Raw genomic sequence first — 27476 nt, 5'->3', positions numbered from 1 at the left:
GTGGGGGTGCTAGATATCTTCCTCATCTGTCTGCCTACCCCTAGTTCAGGCTGCAGTCCTGTGCACACTGTCCCCCATTGCCTATTCGTCACTTCCCCCATTGCCACTGTGTGTTTGACGGCCATGTTGCATTGGGAGCCCATCCAGCTGGGCTGAGCACTGGCATATATTCGTCAGCAGAGAAAACACCGGGAGGCACATTTATTTGGGGTCGAGTTTCGAAATTCATGCGAGTTTAAAGAACTCCTTTAAATTCGAATATACTCTACATTTGATTGGGGGGTTATTTATAAAAAAATCTCAAACTAGGACTAATTTTAATGACTCGAAAACTCGTATCGAACTTGATTCGAGTTTTTTCTCCGAAAAAACTTGAATATCAGGAAGGCTACTAACATGTTCAAATTGGTCTTTGGACCTCTCCCATTGACTTGTACATAACCTCAGCAGGTTTTAGGTGGCGAATAGTCAAATTTAAGTTCTTAAAGGGCCAGAGTATGATAAATCTTGAAATTTGAATTCGAAGTAAAACTCAAATCGAGTTTAGATAATTCACAATTTGAATTTGAGAGTTTTGACCTAATTGTTTTTTTGGAAAATTACATTTTTAATTTCAACCCTTAATAAATCTTCCCCCTGGTGTGTCATTGGCCTTACTGCTCTCCTCTGTCTACTAGTACTATTGTAATAGCAGTGAACAATCCTCTCCAGCCAAGACTCTAAATTTCCATAACCTTCTCTGCTTAAAAGGGCTGTTCACTATCCAAACACTTTTTGGGTGATGGCCGACAGAGAGATTTTTCACCCACGGTTTATTAAATCTGGCAATTTACTTTATTGCCAGTGGGAAAACATTTTGGGTGATTAGTTAGTTTCCCACAGTATTTAACACAGACGACAAATTTCCTTGCCTGCTATCATTCTTTCTGTTCAGATAGTACACCAGTAATTAGGGATGCACTGAATCCTGGATTCGGTTCGGGGTTCTGCCTTTTTCAGCAGGATTCGGATTCAGAATCCTTCTACCCAACCGAATCTGAATCCTCATTTGCATATGCAAATTAGGGGTGGGGAGGGAAATTTCATGACTTTTTTCAGAAAACATGGAAGTAAAAAATGTTTTTCCCTTCCCACCCCTAATTTGCATATGCAAATTAGGATTCGGTTCGGTATTTGGCCGAATCTTTCGCGAAGGATTCGTGGATTCCACTGTCCTAGTCCAACTCAGGTTGTATGAGGTTTGTTGCAGTGTGCTGAGCAGTGGAAGTGATGTCATTCTTTACTGGAAGTGATGTCACACTCCACAAGCCACGCACATCACTTTCTCAAGATGGGCAGTGCCTAGGGTTGTGCACCAGACTTAAATACAGCACAGCAAATATTAAAGTGTAAAGTTTTATGTTCCTTTCTCAGGTGTTTTGGGCTGTTACAGCTGAGTAATCAAGCAAATCATGTATCAGAGATAACTGCCTTTTATGAAACTCAGGACCCCCCCCCCCCCCCCCCCACACACACACACACACACCAATTAGGGCTGTTACAGGGAGATATGATAAGTTTAAAAAAAGATACAAACAGTCAAAAATAAAAAATTGAAGCTGGGGAAAAAAGCCTTCATTTTACTGTCTGAAACTAACTGAACTGAAAAAACTGATAGGTGAACAACCTGAGAAAGAGCATAACCAAAATGTGCAAGCATGGATAAAGTCTTGGCTGGAGAACAGTTTGTTTCTGCTACATTGTTTCTATAGACTGGCAAACTGTAAATCTAATAGCAATGGACACGGATACAGAATTGGATATATTTCATTAATGTGTATTGTAAAGTGCACATCCCCCCTAGAATTCAATTGTCTTTCTTATGTTTGGGTTTACACCCCCTTTGTTTGTAATCTTTGTGGGCAAAACTGCATGAAAAGGCCTACGTGCATACATTATTTTTTCTCATATGTGAGGTGCAACTGTTCAACTCACCCGCAAGTGTTAAAGAGATGAAGGAACAGTGTGGCATTATTTAGACTTTTCAGGGCTGAATTGCTACAGTAGCATTTATATCTATATGGAGTCTGGTCGTTTGATTACATTTTGCTTTGATACATACTGTCCCTTTAATCTAGAAATAGATATCCCACCAAGTGGGATTGCTATTCTTTTTTGTAGCACTTTACAGGCATACTCTCACAGTGGTACGGGTTACATTATCTCCATCTTCTTTTAAGTTACTGTGAATAATTATGGAGGATTAAAGTCAGTGAGCAGTAAATTGCATGTAGTGATTACAATATGTGTGTCATCTGCACATGAGAGGGTCTAATTTTCTCTACTCTTTAAGTAGATATTAGTGCTTCATAATCAACAACCAGTGCACAGGGCTAAAAATACCCTTAACATGATCTGATGGTGGCTATGCTCCGTGATGTTATTTCCATTATATTCCCTTCCTCACTCATTAGCATGTACTTCACCAGTTATCCCTTATTAAAACTGAAAGGGATAATTATTCCAGAAATGTTTGTGTTTTAGAATCATGATGGCTTTTATTCTGTTTTAATTTTAACTCATTCCCACCCATAATGCTAGTCGCATCTCTGGCAGCAAAACATTACATAGTACAGCTACTAACCGAAATAAGTGGCCTTGCATTTGTACTAAACATATTGCACATTAGTGTTTTACTCCTGATATGTTAGTGACATATTTATCAGTTTGTAGACCATTGGCACATCAATGTTTTTTACTGCCTGTGTAAAATGGTCCTGGTTGTCCAGATATTATAATGTCCAAACACTAATGGCCAGATTTATTAAGGATCGTGTTATTTTTTCATGAAAATTCGAGTTATTTTGGTCAAAAGATTGTTTTTTTTGGGGGGGTTTAAAAAAAAATAAAAAATAAAAGAAAAAACTCGTAGTTTTCGAGATTTTTTATACACACTGACCCTGGAAATAGCTTTAATCCGAAATTACACCATTTAAAACCTGTCGATGTCATGTAGAAGTCAATGGCAGAGGTTCCTTGAACCATTTGAAGATGTTAATAGCTTTCATGATGTTCAAGATTTTTTCAGAGGGTTTCACCCGAAAACTTCGAGTTTTTTTCTGGTTGTTAACCCCGAACTCGATGATTTGAGTTTTTCTCCATTCAAGTTCTCTCTTAGATTAGAACCCATTTGAGTTGTGAGTTCATTTGAGTTTGAGGTCTAAAAAAACTCTAAAATGCAACCTTTAATAAATAACCCCCTTATTATCTTTGCAGATGACAGGGATACACCGCCTCAAAGGGATATATAACATTAAAATTAACGTTTAGCATATAGTAACCTAGACAACTTCACAATAGTGTAAATGATCTACTTTTTTTTATTTTTTAGTTCTGTGATGTAAGGCTTGTAAACTGCTTTACACTTTTTTAGCACCAGGCAGCAAATCAGAAGTCAAAATGGAAGACAAAAATTAAAGGGGAAATTTGATAAAGAGGCCCACATAACACAGAAACCCCTAAAATACCCATCACAGTTACCTGTTTCTTCAAAAAGTATGAATACATGCCATTTGTATGCTGAAATCCAGTTGTTTAATAGTTATTTTCTTTCTACATCATTTGAAATCCTGGCAGGGAAGGAGGGACTTAAACACTTACTTACTTTTCAAAAAGCCTAAGTTATGTTTTTGTGGAGTTCCTCTTTAAGAATAACAATGAATCTGAAGCCTTGTTGTTGCTGGGGTGAGTGACCTTAACAAGCCAATAGCATTTTCAGCTACAGTATAGGAAGTCTCAGAATGTTATAAAAATAGAGACTGAATATCAGTTGAAAAGCTGCATAGTATAGGAATATTTATAACATATTGAAATCCAATTTCCTGTTAATGTTAATTAAAATATAGTGGCATATTATGAATATTAGTGCTAGCTTTATCCTTTTTAGCATCAACCATGGTGGTCATGACTGGCACTAGTGTTAGGTCAATGTGTTGGGGACCAGAGGTACAGTATTTATATTGTCTACTGCAGAAGCACACACCCTCTAAGGATGCCTATTACCCCCTTCAGAGTTATAAGCTGAAATAGCCCACACTCCATATAGAGAAAACACTGCAACTGACATTGGTACAACTAGGCAGGTTTTGGCCTGATGGCATTGCCAGCGGCTGTCCCCTGGTACATATTGACAAAATAGTGCATGCACATTGTCACAAATCTCCTTGTGCCAAAACACTGTGTACATAAGTAGCTCTTATAAAATATACTGTACGTATATACATACATTTATCTGCTCTGATGTGGGTCTTGTGTATGCACTTCTGAGAAATCCTCATGCTGCAGCTTGCAGTGGCCCTGGGCAGAATCTTGCTTGGTCAAGGCCCTTCCAGTGTCAATGTTTTTTACCCTATCCTGAGTGCAGGCTGTTGAAGCCCATAGTTTTGGCTGGGGAAAGAAATTCAGGCCGATAAATGCCATTTAAATGCAATACCTAGCATCCTGTTCTGTTCAGAGTTCTTCATTTCTTACTAAGCTCTAACTGATTTGCTTTTTGTCTCTATATTAAAGGAATAGTTCAGTGTGAAAATAAAAACTGGGTAAATAGATAAAAAATGTTTCTAATATAGTTAGTTAGGCAAAAATGTAATATATAAAGGCTGGAGTGAACAGATATCTAATAAAACAGCCAGAATCCAACTTCCTGCTTTTCAGCTCTATAACTCTGAGTTAGTCAGCGACTTGAAGGGGGGCCACATGGTACATTTCTGTTCAGGGAGTTTGTAATTGACCCTCAGCATTCAGCTCAGATTCGAAAGCAACAGATATGACCCATGTGGCCCCCCCTCAAGTCTCTGATTGGTTACTGCCTGGTAACCAGGGCAACCAGTCAGTGTAACCCAAGAGAACTGAAAAGTAGTGTTCTGACTGACATGTTATACATCAAATAACTCCAGCCTTTATACTTTACATTTTTGGCTAACTAACTATATTAGAAACATTTTTTATTTTGCACAGCCTGTCTATTTACTCAGTTTTTATTTTTACACTGAACAATTCCTTTAATAAAGAACCTTTTAGATGATGATAACTAAGTCCAAAGTACAAGGCTGCTGCACACTGGGTATATTATTCCAGGAGCTCATTTTAGCTGGCAGAGAAATGCCAGAAATTGCCACCACTTTTTCTTGAATTGGATATGTGGGACAGCACTAGTACTGGATCATTAGAGACCAAAATTGCCCTAGTAACTGTTTTTGGATGACAATCACCAGTCCCATATTTTCCTGTTAATTAAATTGGTTTTGGCTATTTCTGAAATACGTCTGCGGAGAATACTCTGGTGGGCCATTAGCCCTACCAGTCATATGGACATATTAATAATCTTTTACATAAAAACACCGGAAATACAGTATTATGTGCTACTTTTTAGCATCTAAACTTACATCAATTGGGCCACACTCATTTAGCATACTGATAGACTAAATGGTGGTGGCAATAGCTGGGTTGCTATTTGAGGAGAATCCACCATCTTTCAGTGTTTTGATTCCAATCAATTGGAACTTGGCTCCCAAGCCAAACTCAATGTCAGAAGAGGATAGTATGAGTTCCTTTAGCTTCTATCTAGTTCTGGTCTCGTGATTTAAAATATCTTGTTGTTGGCACCTTTAACCTCTCATTATGACTCTTTTAAGCACTATGTTAGTTTAACTCATGCTTTTCTCTCCTTTCAGAGTATGGTGTCTGTGAAAATCTACGAAAACTGGAGGTCACAGGAGTTTCCTGCCATGATGTCTATGTCAAACGTGAGTAGTTACTTAACCTGCCACTGAATTCAAGACCTCATTCTAAATAAACTCGCTTTTATTTCAAGGACTTTCTTTAAAAAGCAAATCTGTATTAAGAAACTTAGCATTCATACATGCTGCAACATATTTGTTAGTATATACAAAGAGTCTTTCTAGGCCTCTGTTGCCAGACTATAAGTATAGCATCAAATCAGAGACTGACACTGTATCTTGTCAGCTTTAACTGCATGTCCTAGGACTTCTGGTGGAAGGTATTTAGTAAAACATTCCTCAGTGTAAAGGTAATGGCATGCAAGGTTATTACCCTTCGAGTTGAGTATCACATGTTTTCCAGGATAAAGTTCATATCATAACACAATAAGGCAATGGGCATAGATCACTTTCCACTTTAGTTAGTGGGTACTACATGTGCATTGTTATGATGCAAAGAAACACATTTTCTGGTGATAAACATGCCAAGTCATGAATATATTTGTAGAAAATAATATATTATCTTGAATTACTACCTAATTAAATGATGAACTAAATAGCATTAGCCCACTTAAAGGGGTTGTTCACCTTCCAAACACTTCAGTTGATTTTAGATTGTTCCCCAGAAATAAAGACTTTTTCGAATTACTTTCCATTATTTAGTTTTTACTGTTTTTCCTAAATCTAAGTTTAAAGTTGAATGTTCGTGTCTGTGGTGTTTGAGTCTGGCAGCTCAGTAATTCAGGCGCAGTCTCTGGATTGTTACAATTTTGCAACATTTAGTTGATACGTTTCTCAGGAGCATCTCTGGAGTATTAGCAACTATTGTATCAGTTCTAACAGCTGCCTGTAATGAAACCCAGGGATTCTGAAATGTATCAACTAAATGTATCCATTTAGAACAGTTTAGAGGGTCGGTGACCTTCCCCCCAGGGCTGCTTCAGAAGGGGAAAAAAGACACTTGACACTTCAATATTAGAAAAACGGCCACATATAGAAAACAGAAAGTCATTGGAAAAAATCATTATTTCTGGTGATCTATCTGAAAACAACTAGTTGTTTGAAGGTGAACCACCCCTAGAATTTGCAAGTTTTATTAGTCAAATCAACTCGACTTGCTGTGTTTTTCTTGAAGACGTTTTACCAGTGATCCAAATGGCTTCCTCAATTCAAGTCCAGTTGTTTTGACTTATTTCTACAGATATACCATGACCTGGATGAATGAGAATCTTCTCAAACTTATATTATAATCATCTTAGAGCAAAAAATACAGTGGGGCTTCTTTTTGAGCACAGTTTTGGATTCTGCGTTTTGATTAGTATATATACATTACAGCATTTTGTATACTGTTAGTTAAAGTCAGAATGATACTTAAACAGGGCTTACAACCAGCACCTAAAAGTATAGGGCATTTTGAAATGGAGTTTGGGCTGCTTTAGCCCTAAAAAAACTAACACACTGGAGCAACTGGAATCTCAATTTTCATCAAATTTTCATCAAAACTGAAGGCAAATTTGCTCTAGGCCAAGGGCTATCGTCACTTCAGCGTTTTGGGATTCCTGCATATGCAGTCCAAAAAACCCTTGCCAGGGGTAAGTAGATATAGTAGAAAGCAAAATGCTGCAGCATTTCCTTGTTGCAAAGATGAAAAGGTGAGGTTATTAATGTAATAAATTAACTTTTGCAGAAAGGAAGTGCAGCATTTTGTATGTGGTTTCCAGACAAATAACATTAGGAACACTACAGAAAAAGGTGCTGGGGATCCCTTTACTTAACACCTGTTTTATGCATAATTTAAGGCCAGCATTCTCTTGCCCCTGTGTAACTTGTGCAATGCACCTTGTTTCAGATTTTTAATCTGGTGCAAGTTACAGAGCACAGCTCTTATATGCCAGTCGTGCAGGTGTGTGGTTTGACAAATATTTAAATGGCAGTTTAACTTCATAAATCTAATATTTTTCTGTTGCTTTCTAATTTTTTTTTAAATTAAAAAAAATTAAAATTTTTAATATTTTTATGATGGAGTCGTGCTTTCTTTACTAGTTCTTAATGCCTAAACAAACTGTCATGGTGTATTCAGACATTAATTCACAAACTATATGTGCTCCTTTGAATTTAATTTCTGTCACCAGTTTATCCGTTATTTAGTAAGTAAGGCCAAGAAGGGGTGCAATGTTGGGTATTTAGTTACCTCAAATTAGCAACGACAATTATTTACTCCTTAACTTGCTGTGTCTGTTCAGGTATTAATCCACGGGTGAAGTCGGGACGGTTTATGAAAATCCTTCCCGATTATGAACACATGGAGTACAGAGATATTTATACCTGCTGTACGTATCCGATTGCCTTCGAGTTTGTGTGCTGTGTGTTTGCAGGTTTTTGCATGGACATTAACACATTCTGCTTTATTAAAGGAGAAAGAAAGTCTTGTTAAAATCTATGCCTCCCTTTTTAAAATGCACCATTGGGCACCACAACACTGTACTGTGTCCTAAAAATCAGAGGGTTTGCAGACGCTATTGCAACTTTACTGATAAGAGGACATCAAGAAGCATGAGATGCTGCCTGCCAACCCCTCTACACTGCTATTTTTTATGACCAGGTACATTAAACGGGGCAGTATTGCTGGCCTGCATTGGTGTGGTTCGCAAGGCGTTTTTTCTCTTTTAAATGGGTGGTTTACCTTTGATCAACTTTAAGTATGTTATGGAATGGCTAATTCTAAGCAACTTTTCAAATGGCCTTCATTTTTCTTTTTTTTATAGTTTTTGAATTAGTTTTCAAATGGGGGTCACTGACCTCATCTTAAAACAAATTCTCTGCAAGAAAACAAGTTTATTGTTGCTTCTACTTATTACTCGTCTTTCTATTCAGACCCTCTCCTATTCATATTCAAGTCTCTTCAGTGCATGGTTGCTAGGGTAATTTGCACTGTAGAAACCAGAATGCTGAAATTGAAAAACTGGAGAGCTGCTGAATAAAAAGCTAAATAACTCAAAAACTACAAATGATAAAAATGAAAACCAGTTGCACATTGTCTCAGAATAGCACTCTATATATCATACTAAAAGTTAAATCAAAGGTGAACAACCCCTTGTTCACAAGAACTAATACCAATATCACCCCCTGTGATCAGCAAACACACACACACACACACACACGGGACTGGCAATATGTGGGTTTTGGCAAATGCCAGAGGGGCTGCTGTAAGATGCCATAGACACTAACTATTTAGTGGGCTGGTGGGGGGCTGTTTGAGCCACTGTGTGGCCTGTTGGGGCCTCTGGGTGTTTGAAATGCCAGGGCCTATTTTGAGTCTCAGTCCAGACCTGGTTATAATCAATGCTTAGTGATCATAACTTGTTAAATATGAGGATATTAACAATTGTGTTGGAGTTCCATAATCTGTATTAAAGCACTCAGCATGGGATCTCATATGGTCAGGGAACTCCTCAGCAACATCTAATATCTTTATATTTTACAAAAGGGGTACATTATTCCTTATATAAAGATATACTCTGACGTGTGCTTCTGTTTTCTGAGCATCAGGCTTCAAATATAAAATCTGTTTACAAATAGTTATGCAGATAATTGACTCAACTAATATGAGGCTACAGCTTTTTGCATATATTTCTAGATCACTTTGGTGACATCTAATATTCTTTTAAATTATAGCACAGTAATCTTTATCTGTGCTATAGAAATATATATATATATATATATATATATATATATATATATATATACACACAACATCATTTTATGTGCACCTAAATTCTCTTATTGTTTGTGCTGTTAGCTGCCCTTTTTTTTAAATTTAAGGAAACTCAACTTATTTTCTTTAAGACCATGGGGGGGCAGATTTATTAAGGGTTGAATATTAAATTCAAATTAGCATTTTCAAACTTTTGGTGTCAAAATTCACACAATTGAATTTTAATCCCCCAATTCGAATGTACATTTGAAAAATGTGAAATTTATCATACCTCGACCATGGAAACCATTCTGTTTCAATATTCGCCACCTAAAACCTGCTGAGTTCATTTACAAGTCAATAGCAGCGGTCCATTGAACCATTTAAATATGTTAATTGCCTTCTTAACAATCAAGAAGACTCTATTCGATTAGAATTTTTGGGTCAGGACTATTCGATCGAATATTAGACATTCAATTTTTTTCTTGAATAACGTCCCATTCGAGTTGTGAGTATATTCGTATGTATTACAGTAAAAAATTTACATACCTGCAACATTGCCACCCTGGGGACATTTATATGATTGTCATATTAGTCATTTGTAGTTAGCAGTGGATTTTTTCCAAATCGCTTCAAACAAGTGTGAAGAATCAATTCTATTAACACTGCTTATAAATTTGTATGCAGAGTTGCTACCTGGCTGGTAAAAATGATGCTTGATGCCAATGTTATTAATATGGAAGTAAGATTAAAAAAAACAGTAAGGTTGGTATCTTGTTAAAGAATTGGTAGCAACCCTGCTTGTATTAGCAAAGAGCAATATCTTATCAAAGATCTGTTTTAACCCTTTCTATTTTAGAATGATTAATACTTTTCTCTCAAGCAGACATAAGGCTATGTGTTTCATTTAGAAGAGAAACGCACAAAGAGCTTAAGGTCTTCCAAACAGACCTCTCCTGAATGCACTTGGCATATTATTGAAATTGGCTGAATGAGTCATTCTTGACCTTCTTATCTTGTTATGTTTTTATGGCATTAACATCATTCTGAATGCAAACAATGAAACTGATTATGTGAGAGAGTTTATATGTGTGGATTTACATTCTTTCCCATTTTGTGCCATCTACCATTATGTGCTAATATCAGATGTGGTTTTTTTTCTAGACTAATTAAATAAGGCATATAAACAGCACATCAATCTGCCAACACAATACCAAATGCAATATTGGATACTGGGTTTTAAATCAAATCTATAACTAGCATATTTTAAAATGAAAGCACCAAAAACAATAACATGTTTGACAGTAATGTTCTACATAAGTCACCTATAAATACGTAAGGTAGATAAACAAATGCATAGCAAATAGTCATGAAACTATATTAACACTTGGTGCATATGTTCCTTATAGGGGTGCTGGATCTATCAAGGTGTGAGCTGCCTAGACTTTTATTATTGTGATTCCTTGGTCTGTCTGACTGATTCTCATATCTTCTATTTTCTTTTAACATATTTGTGATTTTGGAAATACTGAGCAGAAAAACAGGCTAAATTGTAAACTACATTTTTCACATTACATCTTACTTATTACATTATAGAAGGTGCCAAAAAAAGAACATCATGGCCATAAAAGTTTCATGACATGAGTTTCAAGAAAATATAGCTTATAAACAAAGGCATTGTATACATAGGGTTAATCTCATTTACTTCCAGTGGCCCATAGTGATAATGTAAACTACAAACCCACTTGATAAGATCAGTGGAGTCTCTACTAAATGAGGAGTGTTGCGTTTTATAATCAGATGTCTGTTTTTTTTATTACATTCTTAAAATATGTTTAAAAAATGGCTTTAAATGTCAATTTAAATGTGCAGGGGTCCCCAACCCTTTTTACTCGTGAGTTGGAGAGCAACACAAATTTGAAAAAGTCCTTGGGGATGTCAAATAAGAGCCGCGATTAGCTGATTGGTAGCCCCTATATGGACTGGTAGCCCACAGGAGGCTTTGTTTGGCAGTACATCTGTGTTTTATGCAACTAAAACTTGCCTCCAAGCCTGGAATTGAAAAACACCTGCTTTATGGCCACTGGGAGCAACATCCAAGAGGTTGGTGAACAACATGTTGCTCACGAGCTACTGGTTGGGGAACACTGGTCTAAAGGCTCCTATACAAGAGCAGATATAAGCTGCATACAGATTAAATTGGCAGCTTATTGGGCAGTGTATGCAGTGTATGGGGCAAGGTGGACGTATTGGGGAGAGATCCAAATGAGTGGATCTCCGAATGTACGGCCAGCTTTAGTAGCCATTCCTACTTCATTGTGTCCAGGTATTATATATTCCCTCTAACTATAACAGACAACCTTGTTACGAACTAACTAAATATACGTCAACAGTCTATACTTAGCATGATTAACCACATTCTGTACTGCCGGTTTACTACAGCTGCCCTTAAAGATAAAAAAAATGTATCTATCTCGATAAGTTTCCAAACTCTCCTAAGTTTTAGGAGTGTGCTGCCTGCCTATGCGTGCTGCATTTAAAAAATGGGTTCTTACTTGTAATTTATATATTCTTTGATTTATTAATTGTTTCAAGTGTGCATTCTGTGTTTTGTCATTCTCAGTGTTGCACCAATACCGACACATCTTGGGCCTCTGGCAGCCAGATATTGGCCCTTACGGAGGACTTCTTAATGTTGTGGTAAGTAACAAGTCTAAGCTTCAGATCTAATGCTATTTTTGTTACATGTTTTAACTTTTTAATGGTTGAAAAAAAAAAAATGGGCAGCTGCACAGCCTCAGATGGATCCATTGGGTAACAATTATTAATTGTTTGCCCTCCAGAGGTTGTTAAACTGCAACTTCCATTGGGGAGTCTGAACTTCTTGAACTCTAGCCAAGCTGTCAAATACGTGGTAATTGAGACTGTTCATAAGTGGTGAAACGTTGTGATTTTTTTGTGACAGAATAAACACTTAGGGGCACATTTACTACTTTGCAGCTGTTTGATCTGTATAAACTACTAATTGTAACACAAATGGTAACAGGAGAATTTGTCAATGTCCCAAATACAGGTAGACGGCTTATTTATTATTGGCTGGATGTATCTTCCCCCTCATGATCCACATGTTGATGAAGGTATGAGGTTGAAACCGGTTTTTAGAATTCACTTGATGGAGAGGAATAATGCAACAGTAGAATGTATGTATGGACACAAAGGGCCCCACAATGGGCAGATTCAGGTGAGTGTTGTAGTGCTCAACATGTAGAAGTTTGCCTTGTATCGTCCGAATATTGATCAAAACAGTGAAAAGTCATACAGGTTTTACCGCATACTCATACATCTAAAATAAACTTGTCCTTTTTTTTAATCAAGTGTTCATTTCACAAGAGCAAACCAAAATTGTGTATTAATAAATACAAAACACCCTTTTCAATGTACTTATAGTACAGGGTAACAATAACCTCACTTTTTATGAGATATTTAATATCTGGACTTGAATGAGACAATTGTGTTGGGCTTTGTAACAAAAGGGAATAAATCGGCAAATAGGACATTTGCCTAGGGCCAACTATCAGACATTTTGTCTGCTATAACTATTTTGTGAAGCATCTGCTGGAAATGACAGACACCCAATTTTAGTTAAAGTGAACCTGTCATCCAGACATAAATAACTGTATAATAAAAGTCCTTTTTTAATTAAACATGAAATCCAAATTCTTTTTTCATTAAAGCTGTTGTAAACTCATTTAAAAATCTCAGCTGTCAATCAAATGTCTGCCCCTCCTCTATGCCTTAGGCATAGAGGAGGTGCAAGCAATAACATTCACTTTCCATTCAGCACTTGCTAGATGTCACTGCTCTCCCCCCTTTCCCCCAGTTCTCTTAACCATTTAATTGTGTAGCCAGGGCATGGGGATGGACACCAGGTCCCCCATTCTGGTGCACAAACAAGATTCTGAGATGATGCAAGGCTTGCCTTAATGTGTCCACAAAATGGCTCCTGCCTGCTTGCTATAAATAAAGCGTTGCCAGACGGATGGAAACAAGATTTACATAATTTATACAGTGTAATTAAAGTTCATTTTGCTTGACTAACATGATAAAATAGGATTTGGAATAGTGTTTTCGGGTGACGGGTCCCCTTTAAGTAGCTCTTTAACTTGATTTTCTTTTAAACTGGTATCTTTAGTGGAGACTATTTATTGTGGTGTGCCACATGCAGGTAAGTTGTGAGGTTCTGCTTTTGTTTGTTTGATTTCCAGCACAAACTAAAAAGATCTGAGTTTTTTTGTTTTTTATTACCAACTTTACTATACTACAGGTATGGGATCCATTATCCAGAAACCCATTATCCAGAAAGCTCCAAATTACAGAAAGGCTGTCTCCCATAGACTCCATTTCATCCAAATAATCCAAATTTTTACATAATGATTTCCTTTTCCTCTGTAATAATAAAACAGTGTGTAGTACTTGATCCAAACAAAGATATAATTTATCCTTACTGGAAGTAAAACCAGTCTATTAGGTTTATTTAATGTTTACATGATTTTCTAATAGACTTTAGGTAGGAAGATTCAAATGACAAAATGATCTGTTATCTGGAAAACCCCAGGTCCAGAGCATCCTGGATAACAGGTCCCATTCGATTTTACCAGATTTAGGGTAGAATTGCCACATATTTGTGAGGGTGGTCTGCCAATGCCACATTTGCCCTTGCTCACCAATACCTTAATGGAGCCCTGGTTCATTATAACTTTTTAAGTTCTCAAAAACAGAGGTATATTGAACCTTTCAATTTCCACACTAGTGCCACCATCAGAGTAATATTTTTCAAATTGAACACCATTTCCTATAAAATATTACCGTAAGCATATATTTCTACACCTGTTATTGCACTGTATTGTGTACTCCACGTGTACTGTATTAGGAAAGAGTATCTTTACAAAAGATTGCTCTATTTTTGCGCAGATTGTGAAAAAAGATGAATTCTCTACTAAGTGCTTACAGACAGATTATCATCGAATGTCTGGAGGAAGACAAGAGGTATGAATTGCTTAATTTTATGCAGCTCTGTACTTTTTACTGTGCCCCTTAGAAATTAGTACCTGAGGCAGATGAAGAAAAAATTATAGACTGTATTTTAAAGGTGTAGTTCTCCTGAAATTGGCTTTTAGTATTTGTAGACGAGGAAGCAAATAATTGGGAAACTATCAAAAATACAAAATTAAAACAGCACTTAAGGTAGAACTATCCCTTTAAGGGCAAAATGTCCACTTATAGAATAGCAGCCACCTAATAACAGTACATTCACCGATAGTTGGTAACACTGTTAAGTGATGTTAAGTACTGGTAAATGTACTGACAGGCTGTAAAAGTTGGGCACAAATTTAACTGTATGTATAAAAAAGTGAAAGCTCAATCAAAGAAATAATACATAATTGCAGTATATTTATATTACTTAAAAAGTTTTTTCTGAATTCTTACCAAAAGTTAATTTACTAATAGAGGAGCGATCAGATTGGACCCCAGTCAGAGGCTTTTGTTTTACCCATGAGTTACTACTTCTCCCTATGACTATAATATGTTCAATTAAATATTTTGTCTGTTTGTAACCACAGGAATTCAGGACATGGCTGCGGGAAGATCTAGGGAGAACTCTTGAAGATATTTTCCACGAGCACATGCAGGAATTAATTTTAATGAAGTTTATTTACATTTGCCAATATGAGTAAGTGATCAAAAGTTAAAACCCTATTTTATGTTATTTTGGGGATATGAGCATTCATGACATATGATGCCTCTTTTTAGGAGTTAGACCATTAAGACACATGGGTGACCAAGTTTCCCAGCGTAGCAATGATGTTTTTAATGCTAGCTCTGGTTTAGAGGGTATTTCAAATACAGAACTGATTGCAGTATTAGGTTTATATCATTTGTCCGTTTCCCAGCTTGAAAAGTACAGATTCACCTGCTACTGCCCCCTATGTGCAGCAACATCAGTGGCATTCACTGGCCAATTTGAACATGGGTGGATTTTAGCCAGAATACACTAGTCCTGGAGCATGCTACAAGAGAGCTATTAAATACATTTTATGTATTTTGGATGTATACACTGACAGAGGGCTCCCAGTAACTGGTTGTAAATTGTCATGTTTCCATCACCTTCAGTTTGTGTAGCACTGTCATTAGCCACACATGGGGATTCAGACCTTCCCCATGAACAGATGCATATGCCTGGGAAAAAAACTAAATGCAACTTTAATGTTAGACACCTGTAATACTCCCTGAAGATGTTATCAAATGACCTACTGTATGCCAAGTAGTTTAGCAAATTTATAAGTGGCTTTAGTCAGACAATATGGTCTGATTTCTCCTTAAATGGCAGTGTACCTTCACAAAACGTATACTTTAAATTTGTACACCACAAATAATTATTTTTTTAAAGTTTATTTCCATTTAAATTTACAAAATGTTTCCACAAAGTCTTGTTTTTCCCTATATTTCCAGCAAGTAGTAGACCAGGAAGTTTGATCACTGACATTATAGACTCTTAAAATCACTCAGCGGTAGCCTTAATTCTTGCTTCCCCAATTTTACTAAAGTTTAAAACAAAGTAACTGTTACACTAGATACATTAGTTGCATAGTTTTCTCTGATCCCCTCAAGAAATGTATCAATTGATGTATTATCAATCTGCATTTATGCTATTGAAAGGTTAGTGAGATACCTTCTAAAGTTCTAATTTACTTAATATTGCAGTACTGAAATTAGCTATCCCCATATTATGTATACCTCACATGCTTCAGTTTACCATCTGCAAAATAAAAAAGAGGTATCACTTAAATATCTTTAGCTATAGCGTTTCCCTTTAAAAAAGGGAAAAAATAACTAGCAGTCCCATCGGTTTTAAATTTGAAACCTACGGCATACATAAGCAATAAATATGGGAACACTTTGTCTTTATGGCTCTGAAACCCAGGCATACAGTAGAATGCTGTAAGTAGAAATATATTTAATTTTTGCTGCATTTATGATTTGCCTGAAACTCTTTGGATCCATAGCTTTATATGCATTCCACAGCAGCCCGTTCCTCTGCTCCAAAATCTGAACAGGTGCTAAGGTTTGTTTTTTACGTGTATTTTCTTCTCCTGAAGGCTGGCACTTCAAGTATGCTCCCAACACCCCTGTATGTGTCTCAAATGCAAACTATCAGTCACAATAAACCAGATCAGTCATATTTTACTGTATGTTGGATTGGTTAACTTTCTATTATGGGTTCCTCAAATAAGAAAAGAAGAAGAATATTTTGCAGGTGTTTATATTGCCTTACCTTATGTTAATTATAAAAACTGTTGTTCACATGGTGTTGTTTACCTATTTTTTCCTAAAGCAATTGCCTTACATACCGAAGGATATATCACCCACCCAACAGACCAGATGACCTGTTAAATCCCGGATTCTTTAAAGGAACCTATGGGAGCCATGGCCTGGAAATTGTCATGTTCAGCTTCCATGGAACAATTGCCAAGGCTACCAAAATAACAGTGAGTACTGCTTGGATAAACTCCATACAGTGGTTTAGATAGTGAGGAGGAATTGTGCAGGGAATAGCAAGGGACAAGCACACAATGACTGTTGTTTAAAATAACTGTAAAATTAACATTTGTAGATGATGTTTATTGAAAAGTTGCTTAGAATAACATTTTCCTTCAGTTGGATGATTGTTTGTTGCATATTTGGTTGGCATTCTCATGGGTATCTCTTTAAATAGTTTCCTATATATCATTTGCATTCAACTATCTTTACTTGCAAGTGCATAAACAAGAGCTGTCACATTGATTGCCGTGGCTAAATCATTCTCAATTGACTTGCATGAAAGAGGTCAAGACAAAGGTCATTGTAGAGTTTTATTTCAGTGAAGTCAATGAAGTAGGAGCCAAGGCAAGCAATACATCAGTTAACACTATATACGCCTGAATTCAAATATACAAAGGAGTGTATTATTGCTGTAGAAAGAAATACTCGCACTACTTAATGTCTGTTTAGCTAATCTAAAAGCTACATAATGTCAATAGGATTTAGGCATACTTGAGTGTATATTCTATATAGGAACCTTAGGGTATGTTCCTAAGGTGGCAGCTTGGACCATTTGTAATTTTTGAGAAATTCCTAAAACCCTCAGACCATCGAAAGCTTGCTGTTAAATCCAGTGTTGTATGGGAGTGGCTAGACTTCTCTACAAGATACTTGTATCAAAAGACTTTGCTTACACTTCTCTAGAGTTGAACTTTGCACCAGTGTGTTAGTCCTACCTCCTCTTCTGAATCACGTGTAAGCATGTGAATTGTCATGGAAACATTGGAAATTAGGGATGCACCTGACCGAAACAAAACCAAAACAAGGAACACATACAAGGAATTAAAAAACTTTTTACAGTGTGCTGTGCATGCAGTTCTCTTCCCCCCTCGTTTCCATAATTTACAAATGTACCAAATTCAATTTGGTACGGTTGAATCTTTCACAAGGGATTTAGCCATATCCTAAAATAGTGGATACTGTGCGTCCCTATTGGGAATACTGCTACCTTTAAACTGGAGTTAATTCCCTGTGCACATTATTTCAGTAGCTGCACCAGATTTGTGCAATTTCTAACCCCAAATGCTATTTTAACTCAGAAGCACAGGAAATAACACAATCCCCACTCTGACAAACGTTGTACACAATTGCATTTACTCAATAACATGCACAACTGCAATTGCATTCCTTTTAGCAGATCAGGTGCCTTTGCGTAGACTGCAACTCTGCACTCAGACGCAATGATGTTGGAATTGTGGGAGAAATTATGTTTTGGGTAAAAAACATGGCAAACTGTGTAAGACACTGCATTTTCCTTCTCAAATGAGTACAATCTGGCTTACTCACATTAAGGGGCATTTTTTTAAAAATGTGAGTCAGATTTTAATAAATAAAAACTCACCCATGTTGTATTCATTCCTATGGGATTTTTTTAAGGATATTTATCAATGGGTGAGAATTGGAACTCACCATTTGATAAATATGCTTCCAAAAACCCCATAGGAATGAATAGAACATGAGTGAGTTTTTTTTTATTAAAATTTGAACTCTGGACATTTTGATAAATCTGCCCCTAACTGTCACAGCGCAGTGATTAGTGCAGTAGCAAAAGCAATATTTCTTACATTTAACATGACAGATTAGAAATAAAGTTTGAGGAATGTCTACTTTGGACATACATTTTATTTTGGATGTTGCATATCATGTACCTCTAGGGAGATCCCAATGTTCCAGCAGGTCAGCAGACACTAGAGGTTGATCTGACCCGGCCAGTGCAGCTTCCCGATGTGGAGCACCTAAGGAATTTTGATGAGATATCCCGCCTTATTCTGGACGTCCAGTCACAGATCCAAAGAGAGCAGAGACAGACAGGCAACGAAGAAGATGATGGAAAAGGGGCAGGTCCTGATAGAGCAGAACATTCTCAACAACCTGCACCTGTGCATAGGCCCGCAAAAGAAGATGTAAACGGAGTTGACAATGCCGATGACAGGGAACAAAAACCCCCAAATGTGCAGTCCTTTGTGCTCCCTGCTGGGGTGATGGCTAGGAATGAGGAATACCCCCGTAGCTGTAAGATGTGGTAAGTAACCTGTTTATGATTTCAATACACAATTACCAGTTCATGGTAAATTCTGTATCACACAATTGTGGATTTAGTTCTTGGTCCAGCTATCTCCTTTGTTTATATACAACACAGGGTAGAGAAATGCAGGCTGTAAGACGGTGCTTGGCATCAGACACTTAGCAGAACTCCAGCGAAGCAATAATTCTTGGCAGCTTCTGTTCATTAATACTTTATAAATAGCTATGATGCAGTCTTATATATTTAAAGTTCTTCAATTGATGAACAGCTCCAACTGATCTGTGACCAACTGCTTCCAGCATATACTATATAAAAATATGTGCACTATACAAACGTGTGTGGAGATATTCTAAGTGTACATATAAACATATATATGTAAATATCAAGGTATTTGGTATAATACCAAAAATATGCACTCTTCTGCAGTGTCCACAAATGTAATGCATTGCCAACATTTGGACAGTAAAACTGACCAGTTGTATTGGTGCAACAGTGCCCCCAGTAAGCTACAGCAAAACATTTTTCCATTTATAGGATTATTAGGTTATTAGGTTTACATATATATTCACAAAATTGTGACTAAACACGTGTTCTTTAAAGGGGTTGTGCACCTTTGAGTTAATGTTTAGTATGATGTAGAGCAGTGGACCCCAACCAATGTTGCTCCCAGTGGCCTCAAAGTAGGTTCTTAGTTTTGAATTCCTTGCTTGGAGGCAAGTTTTTGAGGTCACCAACCAGTAGCTTGGGAGCAGCATGTTGCTCACCAACCCCTTGTATGTTGCTCCCAGTGGCCTCAAAGTAGATGCTTATTTTTGAATTCTAGGCTTGGAGGCAAGTTTTAGTTGCATAGTTTAGTCCTGCCAAACAGAACCTCCTGTAGGCTGACAGTCCACAAAGGGGCTACCAAACAGCCAATCACAGCCCTTATTTGCCATCCCCATGGACTGTTTCATGCTTGTGTTGCTCTACAACTCTTTTTTTACATTTAAGTGTGGCTCACGAGTAAAAAAGGTTGGAGACCCCTGATGTAGAGAGTGATATTCTGAGACAATTTGCAATTGGTTTTCATTTTTTATTATTTATGGGTTTTGAGTTATTTAGCTTTTTATTCAGCAGCTCTCCAGTTTGCAGTTTCAGAATGTGGCTGCTAGGGTCCAATTTACCCTAGCAACCATGTTTTGATTAGAATTAGGGACTGGGATGTGAATAGGAGAGGGCCTGATTAGAAAGACAAGTTATAAAAAAGTAACAATAATAATAAATAAATAATATTAAAAGTAACCTTACCGAGCACTTGTTTTTAGATGGGGTCAGTGACCCCCATTTGAAAGCTGGACAGGGTCAGATGAAGGCAAATAATTCAAAAACTATGAGAAAGAAATGAAGACTAATTGAAATGCTGCTTAGAATTAGCCATTCTATATAACCTACTAAAAGTGAACGTAAAGGTGAATCACCACCTTAACACACACACACACACAAATATGGCAATTTGCAGTAAATTGCTGCTTGGGCTTGTTCCTTCCTTAAAAATGCTGTAGTTACACACACAAATATGTCTCCAGTGGCTTTTCAGGCATTTTTCTGATATTTGTAAAACTATTTTGTTGTATTGCTGAGACCATTTTTAATGTTTTCCTAATGTATAGCTCTTCCAAAGTTTTGGTGGGAACCTATGCCCAGATGTTCTCTTACTTTTTAACAATAACTCTGTTCTAATGGTAATCTTTTTCTTGATTCTTTTTTTTTTTTACTTTTCATAAGCTTTTATGGTACTGGCCTCATTGCTGGACATGGATTCAGTAGTCCTGAACGGACCCCAGGTCTATTCATCCTATTTGATGAGGATCGTTTCGGGTTTATATGGTTGGAGCTGAAATCTTTTAGCCTGTACAGTCGTATGAGGGACAGATTCCAGCAATCAGAAGCTCCATCGCTAGAAGCCTTTGATGAAATGCTCCAACATATGCAATCCTGGACAACCTAATGGGTGTGGGCATGGAGTGCAGTGAGTCAGGAACTCCATGAATCTGCAGAACTGGATTTAGGTCATGTCACTGTTTGTGATAAAGAAAAGAATATTCCAACCTTGGTACCTCGAAAATCAATGCATGCACTTTCCACACAATAATACTTAACCCTTTAATTGCCAGTGGGGCCAATGCTATGCATAGCCCCGTGGCAGCAAAACAAGGTTAAATGGAATTTCAGTTGTTGCTTTTAAACAAATTATCCCTATAATTGTATATAAATCAAGGCTAACATACCGTATGTAATAATATATAAAATGTATAAATATAAGGGTATGGCTTCCTAATGATCCCATGCAATCTGGGCAAAAGTGATTTGTTCCTATTTTTCTAAACCTCTTTATCGTCCTGCGTGATAAAAATGATTTCTCCTAGTAGAGTGAAGAACAAATAAAAATGTGATTGTAAGACTAGCTATAATGGATGTCGAAAGAGGGAGGAAGTTGAGTAGGTTTGGATCCTTGCTATTGGAACAGCGCAAAGAAAATGCTGGGTTTTCTTGTGTTTTGGATTTGAAGATTGGGCTGCAAATTATAGAAGAAAAATACCTGTCATAAAGGAGACAGGAAGAACCTTCCTGAATGTCTGCAGACACTGAGGGGGTTATTTACTAAAATCTAAATTTATCTCATTGTCCCAATAAAAAAGGTCGACCAAATTCCCATCCTCGATTTTACCTTATTTATTAATAAATTAATTCGATTTAATAGAAACAGTAAAAAAAACTCAAAAAAACCAAGCGAAAACCCACATCATACAATTTTTTCGGCTTTATTTTGCCCCCAAAAAGTAGTTTTTTTGGGCTAACCGAAAAAATGGTTTAGCCCTTATTTATTAATAAATTAACTGCCTTATTCTTTAATAAACTAACTTGATCTAATAGAAACGGTAAAAAACCCTGGAAAAAAACGAGCGAAAACCGAAGTAGTACATTTTTTTGGGGGCTTTTCTCCCTAAAAACAAATTTTTCTTTTTCGTTTTTGCCCGAAAACTGGCTCAACCCAGAGCAGACTTCAAATTGATATCAGTGCCTCCCCCATAGACCTATCCAGGACCTCGACAGGTCTGAGATGGTGGATTTTCACATTCTGGCCTTTTGCAGCATCGGGGTATAATAAATGTAGAAAAATTTGATTCAAAGTTTTTGCCCCAAAAAGCTTGATCAGAAAAATTTGAGGTTTAGTAAATAACCCCTGAATGTTGGTTTTGGCATGGCAAGTTTTAGATTTGGCCTCTTTGCCTTACAGCCCGGGAATAAATTATAGCAAAACTCAATTCAGGGAGCTCTGTTTTGTACATTGAGTTAGGCTTTTTTCTGTAACGCCTAGGGAAACATTTTGACCGCCAGTAGAAAATGGCTGTGGTCAAAACCCCCCTGTCACCACTGCTATGTTGGGCATTTTTGAGTGTGTCTTTCACACATGGTGCTTTACATGAATTAACATTAGCAGCAGTGACAGATGGGCATTTTGACCACTGCAGATCTCCACCAGAGGGCAGCAACATTGAACCCCCATGCGTGAGAGATTTAAATCCTGGTTTCATTCAGAAGTGATTGTTGTTCTATTTATGCCTTTCTGTGAACTTTTACAGACATTAGTCACATGGCTCTGCAATATGATGGTGGTACAAGGGGCATTAATAAACACTGCCAAATAGTTCCAATCACATGTACACACATTACACACAGTACATAGTATTATGTCAACCTTTTTAATATTATAAAGAGATATAAAGCTACTGCCTGTTATGCTAAGTCTATTTAATAAAAAATAAAACAGTTTGTAATTCCTCATCCCCCCCAGCAGTTTAGTAAACAATCTTGTTGGGATGGTGTAATTTCAGGTGGTTACCAATGAAATAAATTCATTAGGAGCAAGAGCAATGTACCTATTGTAGGCCATTGTGGGAACCCTGGAGCTACTGGCAACTTCAAGATGGTGGAAAACTTGTGTGACGGAAAATGATAACCCTGTCTCAGGCTGAATTGTTCAGCCGAGGCAGTTTTGCCTAATAGTTATTGAATCTCACCCCTATCACTTGCCACCCTGCACTTCTCACTGTCATCCTTAAATCTGCCAGTATATATGCAGTGATTCTTATCATTTTTAACTACTTACTTTCAAACATCCTTGGCTGCATGCTGATTGATATCCTGTGGCAAAGAAAAGTAAGATGAGCAGGAACACAGAGAGAGAGAGACAGTTCACAGAAGGGAACACATTATTGTGAGACTGATGGGAATATATGAGCCTACTGATGAATTGGGCAAGATGCTAAAAGAGCAGATCTTTATGTGTTGGGCTAGCTAAGGATAATTCAGGAAGGAAGCAGAAGCAAGAGGTTAGAAAGCACATTTAATATTAAGTCAGCTCTACACATACCAGTAATATCATACAAAATTAATATTGTTATATGTATGGTGCACACTGATCTTGAGTGATATCAATGTACTAGGGACTCTGTTTGGCAATACATTTATTTATTATAAGTTTAGTAGTTTCAGTTTAAGTCGAAGCAGGGCGCATATTTCCCCTAAAAATAAAAAAAAATTTAACATTTTGTGGAAAGGCCTCTATGGCGTTTTAATTTTCTGGGGTTACTGGTCCTTTACTGCTTATAATGGCAGCCTCACAGCATGTAACGTTTCTGCTTCTGTAACATTCGCTAGTGACAGACACAAACCCAAAATATTATCCTCCAATTTGTATCAAAGCTTCCTTTTTGGAAAACTTCTTTCTGTTTGAAAGCCTATAATTTCTAACAATTGATAAATGGCAAAGGTTTTTAGGAGAGGCGGCAATTTGTTGCAATGGAGAAAATAAGAAAATAAGAATCCAAACCCATTAAGCCCATGTTCAACCACAAGGATCATAGTTATAGTGATTTGATAGATAATTTGATTAATGAACCCCTATATTTTGTATTACAATATGAGTATGTAACAGTACAGGAAACTGGTTTATGTTCTGAATGTAACAGATATTGAAGTCCTTTGTACAAGCACAACAGAGAAACTACCTTTTACCAACTTAGGGCAGGTATCACAAACGGACTCATGGTTAACAAAGGGAACATTATGAGTGCTCTGTGGAGACTGGCAGAATGTTTACATGCCGATCTTTAGGAGCAGTTTGTTTCTAATTCTGTTATGTGAGGTTTCTGAGACATGCCATGGTGCTGAATCTTGCACTGACCTTAGCCTCTCAGTGTGCCAGTTTGTCTGAGAAACCAACAAAACAATGATTAGCGTGGGATGTCCAGTTTTATTTACTGTTATTTATATTATTGTATTTTATTTAGGCAATCAAGAATACCCCTCTCCATTGCCCTTGTTGACAATTGCTTAAAAGCGCCAGTACAAGCATTACATTTTAATTTTTGCCCAACAAAATACAGGTTACTGTGATTTTAGGCAATAGGTGCCTGACCGTTGCATGCATTGGTGCCTTCAAGCAATTGTCATGAAGAATGATTTTGGGTATTTTCTGCATTTTTAGCAAGGAAAGAAAAGTGACAGGAAAAGCCCCAAATGGTTGTATAAAAACCAGTACTTTCTTCTTAATATAATGGCAACTAGTATAACACATTCAGCACTGTTTTAGCTCAGGAATTATGTTAAGCTGTCCAATATTTTAGCTTCATGCACCATGTTAGGAAGCACCAAAGCTTTTATTTTATTTATTTTTTTACAAAAATGCACTTAAACCACAATCTGTATAAGCAACTTCAGTCAGAAATGGCACTTTGGTAGTGATGGGCGAATTTATTCGCCAGGCACGAATTCGCAGCAAATAAATTCACAAAACGGCTACAAAAATTCGCTGCCGAAATGTGCGCCTGCGTCCAAAAAACAGGGCCGTTTCGCAAATTCTCCCATCACTATGCTTTGGTAAAGGCAGTCTAATATTGGTCAGTAGAGGTAAGTTCCACTCGGCTGCTGGAGGGGGCAAGATTGTGTTGCTTCATTACAAGCAATACTGAAAATGTTACTTACAATTGTTTTTCTTAAATAGCAGTTTTTTTCCAGAGCTTGTAAAAAAATATTTTAGTAATTCAGCAGCTTTATGGTTGCTAGAGTGCTTATTTACCCTAGCAACCAAGCAGTGGTTTGAATGAGAGACTGGAGTATGAATAGGAGAGGTCAGAATAGTAGGAGACTGGTGTATGAAAAGGAGAGGTCTGAATAGGAAGTAAACAAAAAATATAAGAACAACAATATAATTGTAGCTTTACAGAGCAATCGTTTTGGACTGCCAGGGTCAGTGACCCCCATTTAAATGCTGGGGATAGAGCCAGAATAATTCAGAAACTATAAATAAATAATGAAGACAAATTGCAAAGTTTCTAGGAATAGTACATTCTATAGCCCACTAAAGGTGAACTACTCATTTAAAGCTCAGTTCATCTGCTGCTCTGCCAGTTGCTCCAAAAAGGAGATATTATTGTGTTACTATGAACAGCTAATTGGGGCTCTAATTAAGGGTGCCACCTGGCCGGTATTTTACCAGCCTTGCCGTAAAAGGTGGCAACCCTAGCTCTAATTGAAACTGCAAAACAGCCATTATTGTAAGAGGGATAAACATTTCCCATAGGGCAGTGATCCCCAACCAGTGGCTCGTGAGCAACATGTTGCTCACCAAGCCCTTGGGTGTAGCTCCCAATAACTTTAAAGCAAGTGCCTATTTTTGAATTCCTGGCTTTGAGGCAAGTTTTGGTTGTATAAAAAACAGATGTATTGCCAAACAGAGGCTCCTGTAGACTGCCAGTCCACATAGGGGCAAACAAAGAGCCAATCACAGGCATTATTTGACAACCCCATGGATTTTTTTTCATGCTTGTGTTGCTCCCCAGCCCCTTTAAATCTGAATGTGGCTCATGGGTAAAAAATGGTTGGGGACCATTAGGGCAACATCAGGCAGGGTTGTTTTGTGTCCTTCAAGTGCCATGATTTTAAGCGATAGGTAGTGCTATAAAAATGCATATGATTCTATAATAATGGGTGGCATAACTAGATACAGTAACAGTTGCATAAGCTAGTAGATGATACACTGGGTTACAGGATAGTAACATAATGAAATATTTATCATACTGGCCAAAGGTGTTGAGAGCAAAACTTGTTCCTTAAATTCACATCTTGTCCAGCTGTTTTATTATTTGAAACTATTCATTTTCTTTTGTTTCTGTGGGATGAAATATCGGAGACAAGTGTTGTTCCCAGACATGGCTGTAATGTTCTGAGTCTACTGTACTATTTTGCTGCTAGATTGCTTTTCTTGGCTCGGACACTGAAAGTGCCAAAAATAAGCCACTAGTATCTTTTATTTATTAAGTGAATATATCAATTGACTGTATTTTACTCCTTACAGAAAGAAGTAATATATTTACATTATCAAATGCAAAGTGAGTATAATATATCTTTGTAAATGAATAGAGATTATACAGAAGCCATGGTTTCAAACCAGGGGAAAAAGGAACGACTTTATATTTTTGAAGATGAGATTTATGATACAAGAGACCTGGTAATACATCTTCACATTAAGCGTTATTTGTTTGCTGAGCAGATCATTTAGATGTTATTTTCATATTGATATTCACTAATAAATTCCCCTTTTATGAACCTGAACCAAGCTTCACTTTGTTCCCAAACTTGTATGTAAAATCAGGGGACTATACTAAAAATGCCATTTTAATATGTAGTGGTTAATGTGAAAATATTATTCATGCAAATTGTTTCAATTAAAGAAGAACTATTCCTACCAAGTCCCTGGAGCTCACCACCCTGTCCTGCAGTATAACCTTGTGGCTGGCATTGAGAGTGGGTAGAATCCTGCACTACCTCCATGCAAATGTGACATACTGCTCTAAATAAAATATTTGAAATTAACTACAGTTCCCTGTCGAGTTCTTATCATCTCCATGCCTGGGGGCTTCAGCCAGACGTTTGGAGCAAACATTGATGAAGATTCAGTTGGTCGGTGCTTACTATCAATATATGAAGAGTAGGGATGGGCAAATTGTTTCGCCGCGGAAATGACGCCCATAGACTTGTACGGCATCGTGCATCAAAATTTTTTTAACGAAACTGGTCAAATTCATCCATCCCTAATGAAGAGGGTTGAAGGGGTTGTTAACTTTTAGTATGACGTAGAAGGTGATATCCTGAGACAATTTGCATTTGGTTTTAATAATTTATTATTTGTGGTTTTTGAGTTATTTAGCTTTTTATTCCACAGCTCTCCAGTTTGCACAAATTACCCTAGCAACCATGCATTGCTATGGATAAGAGAATGGAATATGAATAGGAGAGGCCTAAATAGAAAGGTGAATAA

The 27476-nt window shown here is 37.1% G+C and overlaps 1 protein-coding gene across 2 annotated transcripts in view; it reads left to right on the top strand.

The window, feature by feature from the left end:
* fbxo31.L (F-box protein 31 L homeolog) overlaps nt 1–27031 on the top strand; it is a 32155-nt gene extending 5124 nt beyond the window's left edge. The window contains exons 2-10 of one of the 2 annotated variants that reach the window (XM_018256320.2): nt 5712–5783; nt 8000–8086; nt 12074–12150; nt 12524–12691; nt 14422–14496; nt 15072–15181; nt 16844–16997; nt 18744–19111; nt 20879–27031. In XM_018256320.2, the coding sequence (XP_018111809.1) occupies nt 5712–5783; nt 8000–8086; nt 12074–12150; nt 12524–12691; nt 14422–14496; nt 15072–15181; nt 16844–16997; nt 18744–19111; nt 20879–21101 (1334 nt within the window). In that variant the 3' untranslated portion in view covers nt 21102–27031. 2 annotated transcript variants of the gene reach the window in all.
* Nucleotides 27032–27476: the final 445 nt, after the last annotated feature.

Source organism: Xenopus laevis, chromosome 4L (genome assembly GCF_017654675.1).
Source record: "Xenopus laevis strain J_2021 chromosome 4L, Xenopus_laevis_v10.1, whole genome shotgun sequence".
Classification (NCBI taxonomy): domain Eukaryota; kingdom Metazoa; phylum Chordata; class Amphibia; order Anura; family Pipidae; genus Xenopus; species Xenopus laevis.
Note: the sequence above shows the minus strand (reverse complement) of the source record. Positions and strands in the feature narration are given on the sequence as shown.